This window comes from Nelusetta ayraudi, unplaced genomic scaffold (genome assembly GCF_046127955.1).
Source record: "Nelusetta ayraudi isolate G7.1 ecotype Tasmania unplaced genomic scaffold, CSIRO-AGI_Nayr_v1 ptg000021l, whole genome shotgun sequence".
Classification (NCBI taxonomy): domain Eukaryota; kingdom Metazoa; phylum Chordata; class Actinopteri; order Tetraodontiformes; family Monacanthidae; genus Nelusetta; species Nelusetta ayraudi.
Window position 1 is genome coordinate 2,211,995 of NW_027466071.1, and position 15,379 is coordinate 2,227,373.

Below are 15,379 nucleotides of genomic sequence, written 5' to 3' on the forward strand. Positions count from 1 at the left end.
ACCCTGAAAACAATACAAGCCAAGTCAAATACAGGTAGAGCAATATATTATTGATAATCCAGTCATTGCACTGCTGACTGTGCCATGTACTTTCCATACATGACAGTTAGTGCAGTGGCTGTAGTCAATGACACACGATCAAACACTGTACATAGACACAACATGAGAATGATTAATGCTTCAGCAGTGCAATGCAGATTATAACCTGAGGCTGGGAGAAGACGCATAGCTGCACCTGAACACTTAGACACAAACAAAGGAACACAATTACAATAACAGCAAACAACCCCCCGTGACCTCCAAATCTGCAAAGTTTCGAGAATCAGCCATCAAGAAGGTCAAATGACATCTTCCCGTCCTAAATTTACCACAAAAGTCCAGAAGGCGATGATGTCATGAAGGAATGATCTTAGCTTTCGATTTCTTGCAAGCAATGTGTTTGTTCAGGAAGTGAACAAGTGTTGAACTGACCAGAACTCACAGGAAGTGGTTCTGCATTCTCGAAATAGAATTGAAGAACAGTGGCAAAATATTTTTCTAAGAAATCATGGTTGATATGCAGAAGTTTCTCTAATCTTTGCTGTAGCAATGGTTTAAAACACACCACAAGATCCAGAGAGCCTGGTGGCTCACGCTTGGTTAATTATGAGTCAGTTTTCTTGAAGGTCGTTTTCGTGTCGCTACAAGAAACCGGTTGATTTTAACCAAATGCAAAACCAATCAGTTTTTCCCTTTTGGCATTTTACTTATAGGATAAAACCGGATTTACTTGTTTGATTTAACTTCCCTTTTGAATATTATCAAAGCATATTATGCCATTTGAACGAGAGATCAGGGCCGCGTATCAACCATGGGATTAATTGCTCAGTATTTTATGCTCAAAAGGATATCAGTTGCAGAAACTTGTGGGTCAGTGACAATGTGCTTACCTGGAGACCATCACTGATCTCAACCAGTTACTCTCAGGCAAATCAAATCCTACTAATCGCATCACTTTATTAGGACATTATACCAAGTTCTGATTTTGATGTGTGATTTATTTGTAATAATTTATTTGATGATTTCAAGAAAAACAAAAGCCAAACTATGTCACTCCTGACAGTATTATTTCAAAACTGAATATAAAAATGAGCTAATCAATCAATATATTCAGATGAAAACTTTTTGAAAGTAGTAGCTCCCCTTACTAGAAGTGATAGAGTTTACAAAAAACTAACAGCAAAGGAGATTTGTCTTTGGGCCTCTCCAAGAGCTCCAACCTTCCTTCTGAAAACTAGGAAAGCTTCAAGTCGACTCCTCACAGTGCAACAACGTGTTCATGTACCTTTAAATATGACCATATGCTTTCCTTTACAGTTAAAATATCTGCTCTTCATAGCTGCAGTTATGAGAAAAGAAAGCACATGCTGTTCTCGGGTAAGGAGAAACAAGAGCGAGCCGTGAGGAAACTCTTCATTCCTGCTTTAACAATAGTAGAACGCATACAAAGACGGAGTTCCTGAAAAAAATACATTCACTTGGGCAACACGGTTTAAAACCACCACTATCACCTCACACTTCATTTCTATCACGACAAGCAGTGTTCTGTTGTTGTGCAACAGCCTCACTCTCAGTGTTCACCTGATTCTGCTAGTATCTCATCTGACACATGAGGTGGAATGTTTCTCCATCCAAGGAAAAATATTCCACTTGGTCAATTTAGGGAAGAAAGAAAACTTGGAGGTGGCAGGTTATCTAAAATAACAAATAGAAAAACGTTCCTGGATGGATGTTCAAAACTACGAGTGCAGCTCGCAACTGAACCCCACCCACATCTCCCAAATCTTCCTCCAAAAAGGCCCAGATTCTTTTTTTTTTCCCTACACAAAGAGGTATGCTGAAAACAAACCAGTTGCAGGGTTTTTCCAGACAGGTTTGTCAGATTTCAGATCTCATCGCTCACTAATAACGCTCCCTTGCAACATGAGTACATTCCAGGCCTGCAGAAACAAGTGCGATAACGGCGCAACATGTTAGCATATCATCACACCGTAACTCCGACGGCTTAATATGCACAAACTGTTTACATTTAGCATGCTCACGTATTATTGGGCCTCTGATAAGCATTGTAAACCATGCTGTGGGCTGATAGCAAGACAAAGTACATCGATGTTCACGCCTGAAACTGACAGAAAGTTTAGATGACTCAATGCTTAACGGTGGCATTCATTATCTGGTGGAGATCAGCCAGTCTGATTTAAAATGGATATCTGCTTAAGTTGAAATGCAAGCTGCAGAGAATAATGAACAGACCTCTGTCTCTGTCAGCTCACGTCACAGTCTTCAAAGATCTTTTACTTTCATTTTTTAAATGACATCTTGTCCTCCAGCTCAGTAGGCAACACCAGCTGTCGATTTATGGATGAAAACAGGTATTTAAACCTGATTTTCAGGGGACAAACTTTTGGAGAAAATAAAGTTGTTAATAGAGAATACACAGTTAAGTAAAGTTAAGTGGTTTTGTTTTATTTTAAGTGATTTTTAAAAAAGAATGTTTTAGACATTACTATGATCAAATTGATGCAGTTTGACATCAGTAAGCATTATCATAGGTAATCCTGTTGACCCTTGAATTATCTGTGTAAAAAGGAAATAATAAAAAATATCCAAAACTAAACAAACAAGAAGTACAGGAGTGACTCTCTAAAATGTATTAAAAATGTATTATTCAATGAATAATGAAAACAGATAAAAGGGGTAATTCATGGAAAAGTAGCACAGGGCCAATGTCCATAACATCATCGACGACAATGCTGTTGAATGGACGACGATGACAGAGCCAAAGAAAAAAATCGGTTCCAAACTAATTTTTAAATTTGCCTTTTCGCTCAGTGCAGAAAGAGGAAACAGCTTCAGGGTGAGTTTTCTGAAGCATTACGTGAACTCTGAAATTGTGCAGCACGGTGTGACGGACGTAGCGATCAGAGCTGTAGGAGGTGACAGATAGAGTCTCTTCTTAACTCTGCCGGTCTACTCCATTGAAATCAAACACAACCCACTATGGATACGTGAAAGAAGCACCACCACCACCAACACCCGTTTTCAGGTATGTGCTTTTCCAGGCCTACACTACTAATAATTAAAAAAAAAACAAAAAAAAAACAGGTTTACACTGCTTCAGGTAACACCACACGTAGCCTCTTTTAATGGCCCCCTGTTCAAGAACTTGCTTTACCAAACCGATGCTTTGTTATACTTTTGTTGTACTGCAGAAAGGAAGAAAACAAGGCAGCTGCATTGTGTTCTGGAACCAACACCTGGCTGTGGGTGTTGCCACTAACCCACCAGTGAGGTATAATACTGACTGTAGTTTCTTGAAGCGCTTGTTTTAGCAGGCACCGTCTGAAAGATGAAGCAATTAAGCAAAAGAAGTAAAGGATGAACTTTTATTCATTCTGGGAGACTGGGTCATTGACTGGGTCAATGACTGGGTTTACAGACAGATTACCAGCCAAGTGGGATTTGCAAGTCACTGCTGACAGACTGATGAGGAGACATGAACGCAGACAACAACAAATTGTGCAACGCGTAATTGCACGCACAGGTGGAGTCTCTCTCTTCTCTCTATCTAAACAGAGGGAAATACGTGCTTGTTGAGTTGAAATTTTATCTGGTAATAAGCTTCAGTGGGAGAATTGCTGATTAACCGTATCTTATCTTTGAACTTTGTAGCCGTGGCAGCAATTAGAGTTCTTTAATACCAGTTAACACTATTATGGCACTAATCACTTTGCATGGAAAAACAGTCCAAATACCATATGTGAGACGGAATAGCTTCAAAAAGACCAATCAAAATGTGAAACAGTGATATATCCACATTACAATGTTATTTTACTACCACTGTTACTTGTCACTACTTGAATTTCAAACCCACAAACCAACTTTGTATTTGTCAGGATGCTTGTATCGGAATATCTGACGTTTTCAACCTATTCAATTCTATGTAATAGCCAACTACAGAGGAAGGTGCTAGTGACGTCAGGGGGGGCTGAGCCCAGGTGTGAACGTGGGTGTGTTTTTTCCGCCCATCCGGAAGGCACTTTTTCCTTCCGAATAAGTTCCAAGCGAGGGTAAACAAATGGACGCAGCGGCGGTTTGCGGCAAAAACATGAAAAATGTGACCAGAAGGCGCCGATTAAAGCGACTAAAATGCCCCGACAGAAAAGGATTTATAATGTACGGTTCTCCCCTGTGAGTATTTACTACTGCATTGTGATGACACGCTGCACTCGAGCGGTTTAAGGTGCAGAGTAAAGTAGCTAGCGGCTAGCAGCTAGCCTGGCCATGGTCGCCAGGAGTTTGGCGTTTAACTACCATCGGAGACAGTCGGAATTGTGTCGAGGAGGTGAAAGCCGATGTCTCTTAGCGAATCGAAAGGAACACGAGTGAAGATGCCATCACAAAGCTGCGATGACAGCAGACAGACTCACTGCAAGGCAAAAGCAGTCGAGAAGCAGGGACGTAGATAGGATAGGATGGTGTGTGTGTGTGTGTGTGTGTGTGTGTGTGTGTGTGTGTGTGTGTGTGTGTGTGTGTGTTGGCCGACCTGATCAACACTAGCCATACATGATCAAACTGTTGTATTCGCCTCACAAAACTTAATGCCTTCTGCACGTTTTATGTAAACAATTTGGAGATTTAAACAGGAGGAAGAATCTCGGCACAGAAACTTGGATTGAAACAAACAAAAAAAGATTGCAAAAATCAATAATAGAAAAATTAAAGCGACTAAATCGTGCCTTGGCTACCATTAAATGAGATGTGTATTATGCAGGCGGATCACTATGGTTACCCTGGGGAGATAATCTAAAGTAGTGGTCGTGGAAGACGTCTTGTGTCGCGTCTCTGTTTGATTGGTTGTGATTTTGTGTCTCTCTCACAGCGCCGCATCAAAAAGATCATGCAGAAGGATGCGCAGGTGGGGAGGATTGCCATGGCCGTCCCTGTGATCATCTGTATCCTTCAGACGTGCAAAAATGCCTTTAGGCGTGTGTCTGTGCTGCAGGTGCGCTTCTAAAATGTCACTAATGTGTTTATACAGCTCTTCTTTCCACATCAGCGTTAGAGCCCTGAAGCATGCTGGGACTTGCTGTCCCTCTAGACCAGGGGTGCACCAACTTTTTGACAGGTGGACCACAATTGGCTGTAAAATTTGACAGAGGGAGCAGGAGCAGATGTATGGAGGAAAAGTTATAGTTTTTTTTTAGATGTTTTACGTGTGAATATTTACTATCTTTATTTTACCCCAAATTTTAAGTTTTTTTTTTCTCCCTATACATATAAAAGCATTATGTACTATAATTATGAAGTTGAATCATGCATCAATCCAAAACAAAAGGCGATGTCCTGAACAGCGGCCACCAGCTCAAGCCCTGGAGATCTTCCTCAAGTGTCTCCTGACCAAAAGCAGCCTGATCACGCAGTCAAAGCGCAGCAGCGTTCTGTCCGTCTCGCACATGTGAGCACAGCACAGCCGGTTTAAAAACCCAGAATGCAAGCACACAACTTGCAAGTCTGGAAGTTTTTTTTTTTTTTTTAATCTCTGACCAAACTAAACAAAACAAAAAAGACAACTCTTATTGAAAGTGTTCAGTGATGTGCAAACTGTGCCAACGTGTTCTTCTTCTTCGCTGTTGTCAGAAAGCAGTGCATTGAGTCCGAGGGGCTCTTTGACTTCCTGCGAGGTCTGGCAGAGCAGGCCATCACAGCAGAGGGCCAGTCGGACAGCAGCGGGATGAGTGTGTGGCAGTTGTTCAGGTAGACACTCTTATCGGTGATCAATCAATCAATCAACCAATCAGGCTAAAGATATTAAAGAGCCACTTGCTTCTTTGCCATTACTCATGGACAGTGTGCATCAGAAGCTTGACAGTTATCATGAAATAACGTGACAGCACTACGCTTCCGTAGCCTTGCGAGTTTAAACTTGCGCCATTTTTTTTTTTTTTTTAACTGAGTTGCGTCAGCGATGATGAACCGCCTGGATCTTTTTCATTTTCACAGATCTAAAATGCAGGAGAGTTCCGTCAAAAAGAAAGCGGAGGCGGTGGAAATGGCGCCGCAACTGTGCCTCCACTCACTGGACAACGACTCCTCGTCTAGTGTGAGTCTCAGCCTAACACTGTGCTTCTCAACTGGTCCAGTCTCAAGACCCACATTTGGTTTCCTCATCATGAAGTCACAAAGACCCACATTTATTCCCCCAAATCAAAACAGCTAGTCCACGTTCTATCATGTCTAGTTAATATATGATTGAAATTATTGAATTGAATTGCGTGTCATGCTAAATAAATATCGATCATGTATATTATATTATTGTAATAATACAATACATACGAAATAATATCTAAATATGCATATTTTAAAATCCACTTTTAAAGAAAAAATAAGGGAAACTGCCCATGAAGCCACAACCCAATCAAAACTTTTGGGTCGCAACCCACCAGTTGAGAAACGCTGGTCTTAAACGCTGTTCTGGACAATCCGATGAACAGGCACAGTGGCGGCCCCGTGTGGCCTTTTTATTGTAACTGCAGTCAAGGAACGCGTCGGGTTTTTTTTTCTTCTGCGACAGCGCAATACGAAATTAATAAATGAATAACAATAATAAAAAAAAAGAAAGAAGTGTTTTTGACACAATTTCAGTGGCATAATTGAACTCCCCGGTTTGTTTCAGGAGTCAGAGCTCTACATCTGCTGTTGACAGTGAACGCAACGCCAGATGACAACACAAATGCATGATCTCACTTTTTCCTCTTTTTTTCCTTTTTGCACAAATAATTGTGAATAAGACTAAAGTTAATTCACATTTATTTGTCTTTTGTTTAAAAAAAAAAAGTCATCTGTTGTGTACTCTTTATATTCCATTGTTGGCTTGAGTTTTTGTGTAGTCTGGATGACAGGAACATGATTTTGAAGCTTTATCCTTGTTTTGTTTTTTATTTTACTTCTTTGTGCAATGGCTTTTTGTTGATGACATGTATTACTTTGTTGTATTCATTTAGACTTGGTTGATGTTTTTGTCTTTTTTCTAAACTAAGGTAATATTTATAACCCTTTAAAAGCCACATGAGGTGCTAATGTTGCTAAAAAAAAAAATTAAAAAAAATCTACTTTTGCAGTGGCTTATGTCTTATTTTTTGGGCACTTGTGGATCTATAAAGACTATAAACCTGTTGATCCTGAAATCATGTCAAGTAATTAAGTTTATTCCAGCTTGTGTGATTTACAAGTATCAAGAGAAGCCAAGACATGTTTTCAAAAATGGAACCCAATGATGAGCATTACAAGGGACTGGTTTATTTCAACCAACTCGTCTTTAAACATTGTGAAGGAATGAAATGAAATAAATAGATGCATTTTATCTTGATAACTGGAAATGTACAATTCAAAGCCAAATATAGCAAAAAATCTGTCTCGAGTTGCTACGGTAGCTACCTGCGCAAAATGGTGAATTCATCCATTCAATTTTATTTTTTTTTGAAAATTAAATATTTCCCTAACACTGACAAACATTCCAGGGAACATCTGAGCTGAGTTGATGGTACAGACGACAAAAAATCAGAAGAAGGAGGAGGAGGAACAGAACTGTTTGTTTGTTTTGAGCGCCAGACTTTCAGAGCACATTTGAAACTCTTGACAAAAAGAAAAAAAACAACAATAAAACATGCATCATGGCTGACGTTCATCACTACAGTTACACTTGATTTAAGTAAAGTTGAAAAAAAAAAAAGAGGACAAAGTTCCACCATGGTTACATGAAAGCGGTATCTTACTTCCTTTCCCTTCGTGAATGACTTGATATTGCAGCAGAGGCCAATTTGCTTCTAGTGGTTGCTTTTATCACTTGAATCCAGTTTCCCCTCCTCAATTCCAAAGGCACAGTCTTCCTTTCAAACAACAGACCATAATACTCTTTGGAGGGTTGGGGGAGGGGGGAGGAGGAATCCAGATTTGAACGCTCTCAAAAATTAAAACATTGACACACACACACTCTTGTTTGACCCGTGCACTGAGGTTTACAATGGTGGTGGTGGGGGAGGTGGGGGGGAAGGGCCTCGTCTCGTGCCAAACATAGCGAAATGTTAAAAATTGAAAAACAGAAACAGAGACAAACGCCAGGGGGGGAGGAGGGGAGGGGTCGGGGTGGACGGCAGCCTTCAATAGAGCCGCGCTCCGAAGCCAAAAGTCTGTTTGATGGCCTCGAAGTAGTATCTCTTCCAGCCCTCTTTCGTGCGCTCCTCCTCGCTCTCCGGGACGCCTCGGCACTCCACCTTCAGCTCCGTCTCGCTGCTCCGGTCCACAAACGTCATGGAGATGGTCGCGTAGTGCTCTGCAAAACATGTGCAGTGAGTGAGTGAGTGAGTGTTCCAGCCCTCTTTCCACCCAGGATAACCTCAACCTTCAGTATCTGGCAGTTATTTCACTTCATTGTGTGTTTATGGATCGGTAAAAAGGGAAGAAAAACAAAAAAACTGTTTTTTTTTTTTTTTTCAAGTTCATAATGTTGTAGGAACTCTGAAATGACACGGCTCCTACAATACGTCATAGCAGTGAACACAACGTACCAGCAGGCCAGTTGTTGTACCTCCACTTCATCACCAGCTTCTCGTCCGGTATCTGTAGGAGACGATGTTCACACCATCACACGCACGGCAATCGGTTGATGAACCAGGATTGAAAATCGCACGAGTCTCACCAGCTCTATGAACTCTCCAAAAATATTTCCCTCGAGCAGGCGAAACCTTCCGCCCCTCTGGCCGTCCACGGTGGCCGGGGCGCGCGTGAACGCCTGGACCATCTGCAGCGGGAGGAGACAGGCTGCTCATCACAGAGATCCATTTAAAAAATGCATTGGAAGCCTCGGAACTGAGGGATTTTATTTGGCGGTGGCGTCGTCTGCGGCTGGTTGGGACCCGCAGGCTCACCTCCTGGTTGAGGAAGACCCGGAAGAGATCCGCCGGCGAGGTGAGGAACTTTTCCCTCAGGCTGAACTTGCAGGTGGGGAGCCGGACGCCCGTGTTGACGGGAGCAGATGTGCTGCTCGAGGAGGAAATCTGTGAAAACAAACGCACGCAAGAGGAAACAGAAATGAAAAGGAAAGAAAGAAACGCCGAGACCTGCGGAGTCGCAAACTACTGACGATGTTTCACGCGGCTGAAGAGCCTTTGCAGCACCGACCTGGGTTTTATCCAGCTTGGCTTTGGACTGATGTGTGGACTGGGGCGCAGCCACACCGTTGGCTGTGGGCAGGATCATTCCCTGCGTGAACTCTGCAACAACAATCAAACGTTTCTCAGCACAAACCCAACTTTACAACTTCCTGTACAGTGAACTGCAGATGGGTCGTCCCTCACTTCTTTTGCGGAAAAGAAAAGAGACAAAACTGGAAATCAGCCTCATTGTGCTGCAAAACTGTGACTCTGATAAGCGTCTCAGGTTAGTGACAGCGCTCCCTGCTGGCAGTGTGTTGTGGCCATGCAACCGTTTCTCACGGAAGCTAAAAATGTGGTTTTGTATACACATTTGGACCGTTGTGTAATCATATTAGGCCCGCGAGGCCAATACAAAATCACTACTGGAGCTGGTGGCCCGCACGTCCCGCTAATACTACAAATCCCAGAGTGCTCTGCTGGTGTTTGGCTTGTCAATCAGGACAGGGCGATCACTGAAGGATATTATTTATGACTTAATTAGTTTTATTGTTGTTATTTTATTTGTTAATCATTAGCCCGTTGAAATAGGTCACTGTTGAACGTTAGATCAGAAGCTGCAAATAAAAAAAAGAACCATACAATTTTTATTTCCGTTTTATTCATTTTGATGAGTATTTTTAATTTAAAATTTGATTTTGCATGTGTGAAATACAAAGTTATTTATTGTATAATATTAGGCTTTGCTTGTTCTACATTCAGGTTGAGGCAAAACTTGTTTGGGTCCATATAAAAAGGTTCACTATTCTATCTGGAGGAAAAAATAAATATCAATGTTGACCCGTGACTTTGTCCAAGTTTTAAATGTTGGCCCCACTGTGTGTTTGAGTTTGACATCCCTGATTTATCGGAGAGTTTTCTCATGTGTACTTGGAGTCCAGAATGAAAAACGTCCAACAGAAATTAAAACAGGAACATAAAAAAGGAATCAGAGTTACATAAAAAGCCTGTTGACTAAAAAAAAAAGAGATTTGAATTGGTCAATTTAAGTCATTGTTTTTTAAGTGAGGTTTAAAAATACATATGGATTGGTTTTGGTGGCAGTGGCGTGATGTCGATGGAGAGACATGAGTGGAAGTGTCTCCAGTGTAATGGCACTTTTGACGGTTCTCCATCCTAAAAAACACAAAGTGGCTCCTCGACACACACACACACACACACACACACACACACACACACACACACACACACACACACACACACACACACACACACACACACACACACACACACACACACACACACACACACACTTAAAACAGAGTGAGCGTCTCTACAGGTGAGACTCACACTCAAAATCTGATTCAGCACAGAAGACAAAAAAATGTAATGGTACTATTTGTTTTTTAAAAAGGCAAGTTTTAAGTTCTATTCCATTTAGATTGGAAATTTAACATTTTATTTGACAAACATCAAAAAGGCGATGGACGCTGCGGGAATGTACCTGCTTTCATTAAGCCAACGTAGCTTCCAAGAGTTTGACGGATTTTATCAGCTCCTTTTGTCCTCATCAGGGCGAGGAGCGACGTCTCTGGCTCCTCCTTGTTCAGCGATATGGAAATCTGGAAAAGGCCGCGCGCGACAGGCGTTAACATTTTCTTCCGCGGCCGCTCGGTTACAAACACGTTTGTTGGCGAACGCTCACGTCAAGATCTTCCATGTCGTTCTCATCGGAGAGGTTTGGCACTTCCACTGTGCCCTTGTATTTGACTCCTGCCTTCGTCTTGCCTGGCAACACAAAGTCAATCAGGCTTGAATACTGAAGATGGTTGGAGAAAGTTTTCATCAGGTGATGGGTAACTATTGGAAACAGTGGCGGAGACACACGAGCGACAGGCTGCGTTCGTTTCTCCTCATTATAGCAGTGAAAACAACCATTAGCGTCATCCTCCCATGTGATGTACAGAGCAACAGACACGAGACGTTCACTTGAATCGTCCACGTTAAAGATGAACTCGGAGCAAAGCGAGTGCGCTGCGACTCACCGGTCCAGTTAGCTTTCAGGTTCCATTCATAGAAGAAAATAAGCTTCCCTTTGCGGTTGTTAATGGAGGCCTCTCCATCCAACTTGCTGACCTCCGTGACCTCACAGCTGCCCTCCTCGTTCTCCACCGTCAGTCCAACCATCAGGGCCTTTAGTTTGTCTGACGACCAGTTTGTGGCATCTCGCTCGGTCCTTTGAACAACAAACACCACAGAGATTTTAGAGCAACGTTAGAAAGGCGAAGACACCGCAAATACAAAGTAAGAAATACATTTCTTACATAGTAAAACACACCACGACGACGCCAAACTCCCATTTTCTTTAGTTATTTGAGGGGTGTGAGTTTGGAGGAATCGCTGCCCACATAAACAGAATTTCAGGTCACCTAAAAATAGTTATTGACCAGTTCCACAGTGAAGACCTTTGGAAAACTGATTTTTGCACGTGTACATTCATGCCCACGTGTGCTGTTCATGTGACTTTGTCTCAGAAACTATGATAATAATAATAATAATAATAATAATAATAATAATAATAATAATATATATATTTATATCAAATCACAAATAATCAACACTTTATAGATAGATGACGCTCTCCTAATCAAATGGCTATTTCTGGAACATTGATAAGGTTTATGAATAAGTGGAAGAATTAGAATATTCACCGTAAATTCTCATATGACAGAATTGTTTGGAAGTTTCCTATTACATTTGCTGCCACATAGTTTTCAGTGGACGACCCATTTCATTAATAATCTTACAGATTTGTCCGCGTCGCCGCAAAGAGTGATTATTGAAAACCGATAAGTTAAAAAAAAAAACAATTCAATCATTCGTGGCTACAATAAACGCGTCCCGCACCGTTGGCGTTAGATTCATCAGGTCGGGACACTGGAAAATCAGCGTATTTGATGGGCTTGCTCAATTAATACAAACTACAACGGAATTTTGCAGGAGTCCATTTCAACCCGGTATTTGGTTTTCACTGAAATGTCACATAACGTTGCGCAAGAAAGTGCTGCTCTCTCTCGTAGCGATAGCCGCTGTGGCTAATCACCTCACTGCATGCATCTCAGGCCAAAATGTATGGGCTGCGGTACGCTGGGTGGCTATAGGAAAAGCTAACGCGATCATAACGGGTGAGCTCAAGTTTTGAAACGCGAGAAAACGCACTTTTCATAAAATTAGCAGACTTGGAATCTTCTATTCCTAGAATGAATTCGAACCGGCGGTTGTAGTAGGAAATAAATCCCACAAAAAGAGACATTTGTGAGTGGACGACAATACAAGCTGAATAAGTGATGTTAGCATGGGCAGGCTATCTAGACTAGCAGCCAGTGTCCTATCATTAAATCTTACCAGTGCCAATTGTTGACATTAGTCGCATCGGCTCTCTCCTCCACAATCCAACGAGGGTCACCTTCTCCCCATTTAGCCATTGTAGCCTGCTAAATAAAACCCTGTGTTACTGATAGGGAACAGCGAGTGAAGAGCGGCGCTGCTTTCCGGCGTCTGCCTGCCTGGTGCACGTTGTTTCTAGAAATCTCTGGCAGCTCCCTGCACTCTCTCACTCACTCAAGCCGCCACACACACATAATTGGTGGAAACGGAACTCTGTGCAACAAGCGTTTGACCACGGAAGGTATTTATTGGAGGACTGCTTCCGCTTTTTGCTAGAACGAAAAGGTTTGCACTTAAAATAAAGTCTATCCATCCATCCATCTTCTATACCCGCTTATTCCAATTCAGGGTCACGGGGCTAAAATAAAGCAATAGAAAAAAAAAGAAAGAAAAAAAAACACGAATTGGAATTGTCTTGTTGAGTGTTTTATGTTTTGGTTCGCCTTATGAATAAGCTTCCAAATAAACACTATGATCTTCCTTTAGTAGGGAAGATCTTTTCCTAAGTAGGGTGACGTTCTTTGACCAAAAGTAAGCAGCGGAACTCCCGAGTCTTTGTAGTTTCGAAGGCAAAAATAGTTGCCCCCAAAACCTTGGGCTGCCGACCTCCCTAAAAAAAACACAAAAAATAAAAAACATCCGAATACAAAACTATTGAAATCACTGAGAGGAATCTGTTGTTTTCATATTGATACTGTAAGTATTTTTTAAAATAACCGATTTTCCACCGAAAAAGCAGTATGAAGTACATAGCTGTGGTATTTCCATTCGCTCTTTAATCTCCAGGTTGTTTGTTTTTAATTCACTAAAGAAAAGACAACGTGCACGAATGTTTGATACATCAATTGGAACATTTCACGTTTAAGAAGGGATTTTAGAAGATATCTCCTGATTCTAGTCTTTCATTATGGGAAAACGGCCAACATTCTATAGAGCTGACAACTTCAGCTTCTTTTTTTCATCCACATAGGTTTGTGTTCCATTACCTTAGGAAGTTTTTTTTTTTTTTTTTTTTTTTTTAATGGAATGAGTACACTGTTGTGAATCATGAATGTTTGTTACGTTAATTGGAACATTTCACTTTTAAGAAGGGGTTTTAGAAGATATCTCCTGATTCTAGTCTTTCATAATCGGAAAACATCGATGACTAACATTCTATAGAGCTGACAACTTCAGCTTCAGCCACATTTTAGGTTTCTTGTTCCATTACCTTATGAAGTTTTAAGAAAAATGGAATGAGTAACAACCCTGTGTACTGACAAAACAAAACAAGATTATCATGATATCGACATTGTTAATTACAAGAAATTTCGAACTCAGAGATGTGGGGTTTGCTTGGGCCTATCCCAGCTGGACAAGTCACCAGTTCATCACAATCAAACCTTCGGACAATTACAGTATGACACAGAGAGAACATGCATACTCGACACAGAAAGGCCCCGGATCTGGGGACCAAACTCACAGCCTTTTAAAATGAATAGTTGTAGAGCATTTGAGACAGTGTTTTTCAGTGCACAAATATTTTACAGGTACTGGAGTTGAGAGCTTTGATACAGTGGTTTCAAATGGTTAGATATCATAAACAGTCAGCCTATAATTATTCAATGTATATATTGTATTTGTTTATTTCTATATTTATTTACATTGTCAATAATGACAAGATTTTTGTCATTATTGGTCAAGCTGTGATACTCTATTTGTTAATAAAATACTTGCCTTTAGCAGGCATCAATATGTTTCCCAAAAAAACATTAGCATAATTTTTTAAATGCGTTTAAAAAACAAACAAAAACAAAACAAACCATCACGGTCATTGTGTTTCTTGAGATAACAGGACAGTCCCCAGGAATGTGGTTGCCGTTTCCAACAAAGTAAGATTTCTGAGACAGTGAAATAAAAATGTCTTATCAAACTGTTTGGGCTACGTTCTCTCTATTTCTGGGACATTTCCACAGATATTGACAACTTTTTGTGCATTCCACCCAATTTTACTGGTTTGTACCCAATTTTTGTTTATAAGTTTGTGATAAATGTACCTAAAATTATCATCCGTTATATGCGTTTCTATAAGCTTGTATTAAACATGTTCTTTCCTCACATTTTTCACTGTTGTGCCACCTACTAGAACTTTTAGAGATTATTACTGCACACTTTTGTCTCTGAATAGCCCTGACAACAAACTTTTTGTTAACAATTGTTTGATGCTGTAATACTATTCCATTTAATGATTGAAATACGTTATACTTATTACATATAAAATGTCAATCGTGGGAGTATGGGTTTTTACCTTTGTCCCCTCACAAGGAGCTTTCAACTTTTCTTTCAATGCTGTAAAAATATTGTGGATAATCCACAGTGTAATCCCTACATCCCTTACTTGCACAGACACTCCAGAAACCTTTAAAAAAAAAAAAAAAAAAAACACCAAAAAAAAAACAAAACCAACTGTTGCCGCACTCTGCTCAATTTTGCTAATGATGCACTGACCGTCACAAATGTATTTAATGACGTTGCAGACAGTAGGCCACTGAACACATCTTATGAACACAAGTTTTAAACAAGCAACTCAACTCAGTCACACAATAGCAGACCGCTGCTGTTGTAGAGTAGCAATACTTCCCCTAGTGGTCAAATTAGAAAATACACGTATGTGGCTTCTATCGTATGAAAACAGATTACATAAAGAGGAGGATGCTATGTGACGCATCAACAGACTCATAACATGGCTAATAACTTGTTGG

General features: G+C 40.8%; 2 protein-coding genes across 5 annotated transcripts; one reads left to right on the plus strand and one right to left on the minus strand.

Moving 5' to 3' along the window:
• The first annotated feature begins 3,248 nt into the window (after positions 1-3,248).
• Positions 3,249-7,774, plus strand: LOC142889053 (dr1-associated corepressor). 4 transcript variants are annotated; one of them, XM_076027614.1, is made up of 6 exons: positions 3,249-3,331; positions 4,922-4,994; positions 5,404-5,497; positions 5,680-5,796; positions 6,043-6,142; positions 6,716-7,774. In XM_076027614.1, exons 2-6 carry the CDS (start codon positions 4,940-4,942, stop codon positions 6,740-6,742), a joined length of 393 nt encoding a protein of 130 aa, XP_075883729.1. In that variant the 5' UTR covers positions 3,249-3,331; positions 4,922-4,939; the 3' UTR covers positions 6,743-7,774. The 4 variants fall into 4 exon arrangements, with proteins under 4 accessions (XP_075883729.1, XP_075883728.1, XP_075883727.1 ...); XM_076027612.1 differs by lacking the exon at positions 3,249-3,331 and adding an exon at positions 3,764-4,215; XM_076027611.1 differs by lacking the exon at positions 3,249-3,331 and adding an exon at positions 3,770-4,230.
• On the minus strand, positions 7,317-12,883 carry LOC142889052 (activator of 90 kDa heat shock protein ATPase homolog 1-like). The gene is made up of 9 exons (XM_076027609.1): positions 12,597-12,883; positions 11,237-11,427; positions 10,897-10,979; positions 10,696-10,813; positions 9,220-9,311; positions 8,967-9,095; positions 8,738-8,839; positions 8,607-8,658; positions 7,317-8,371 (listed from the first exon to the last, which is right to left on the minus strand). Exons 1-9 carry the CDS (start codon positions 12,674-12,676, stop codon positions 8,199-8,201), a joined length of 1,020 nt encoding a protein of 339 aa, XP_075883724.1. The 5' UTR covers positions 12,677-12,883; the 3' UTR covers positions 7,317-8,198.
• Between the last annotated feature and the right edge of the window lie 2,496 nt (positions 12,884-15,379).

Bases quoted from the DNA above. Each gene is read 5' to 3' on its own strand.
- LOC142889052 (XM_076027609.1), bottom strand. From the start codon at position 12,676: ATGGCTAAATGGGGAGAAGGTGACCCTCGTTGGATTGTGGAGGAGAGA. The intron at 11,428-12,596 runs GTAAGATTTAAT...TGTTGTTCAAAG, and splicing joins AATGTCAACAATTGGCACTG to GACCGAGCGAGATGCCACAA. The intron at 9,096-9,219 runs GTCGGTGCTGCA...TTGTTTTCACAG, and splicing joins CCAAGCTGGATAAAACCCAG to ATTTCCTCCTCGAGCAGCAC.
- LOC142889053 (XM_076027611.1), top strand. From the start codon at position 4,189: ATGCCCCGACAGAAAAGGATTTATAATGTACGGTTCTCCCCT. The intron at 4,995-5,403 runs GTATCCTTCAGA...AGCGGCCACCAG, and splicing joins GGCCGTCCCTGTGATCATCT to CTCAAGCCCTGGAGATCTTC. The intron at 5,498-5,679 runs GTGAGCACAGCA...CGCTGTTGTCAG, and splicing joins GTTCTGTCCGTCTCGCACAT to AAAGCAGTGCATTGAGTCCG.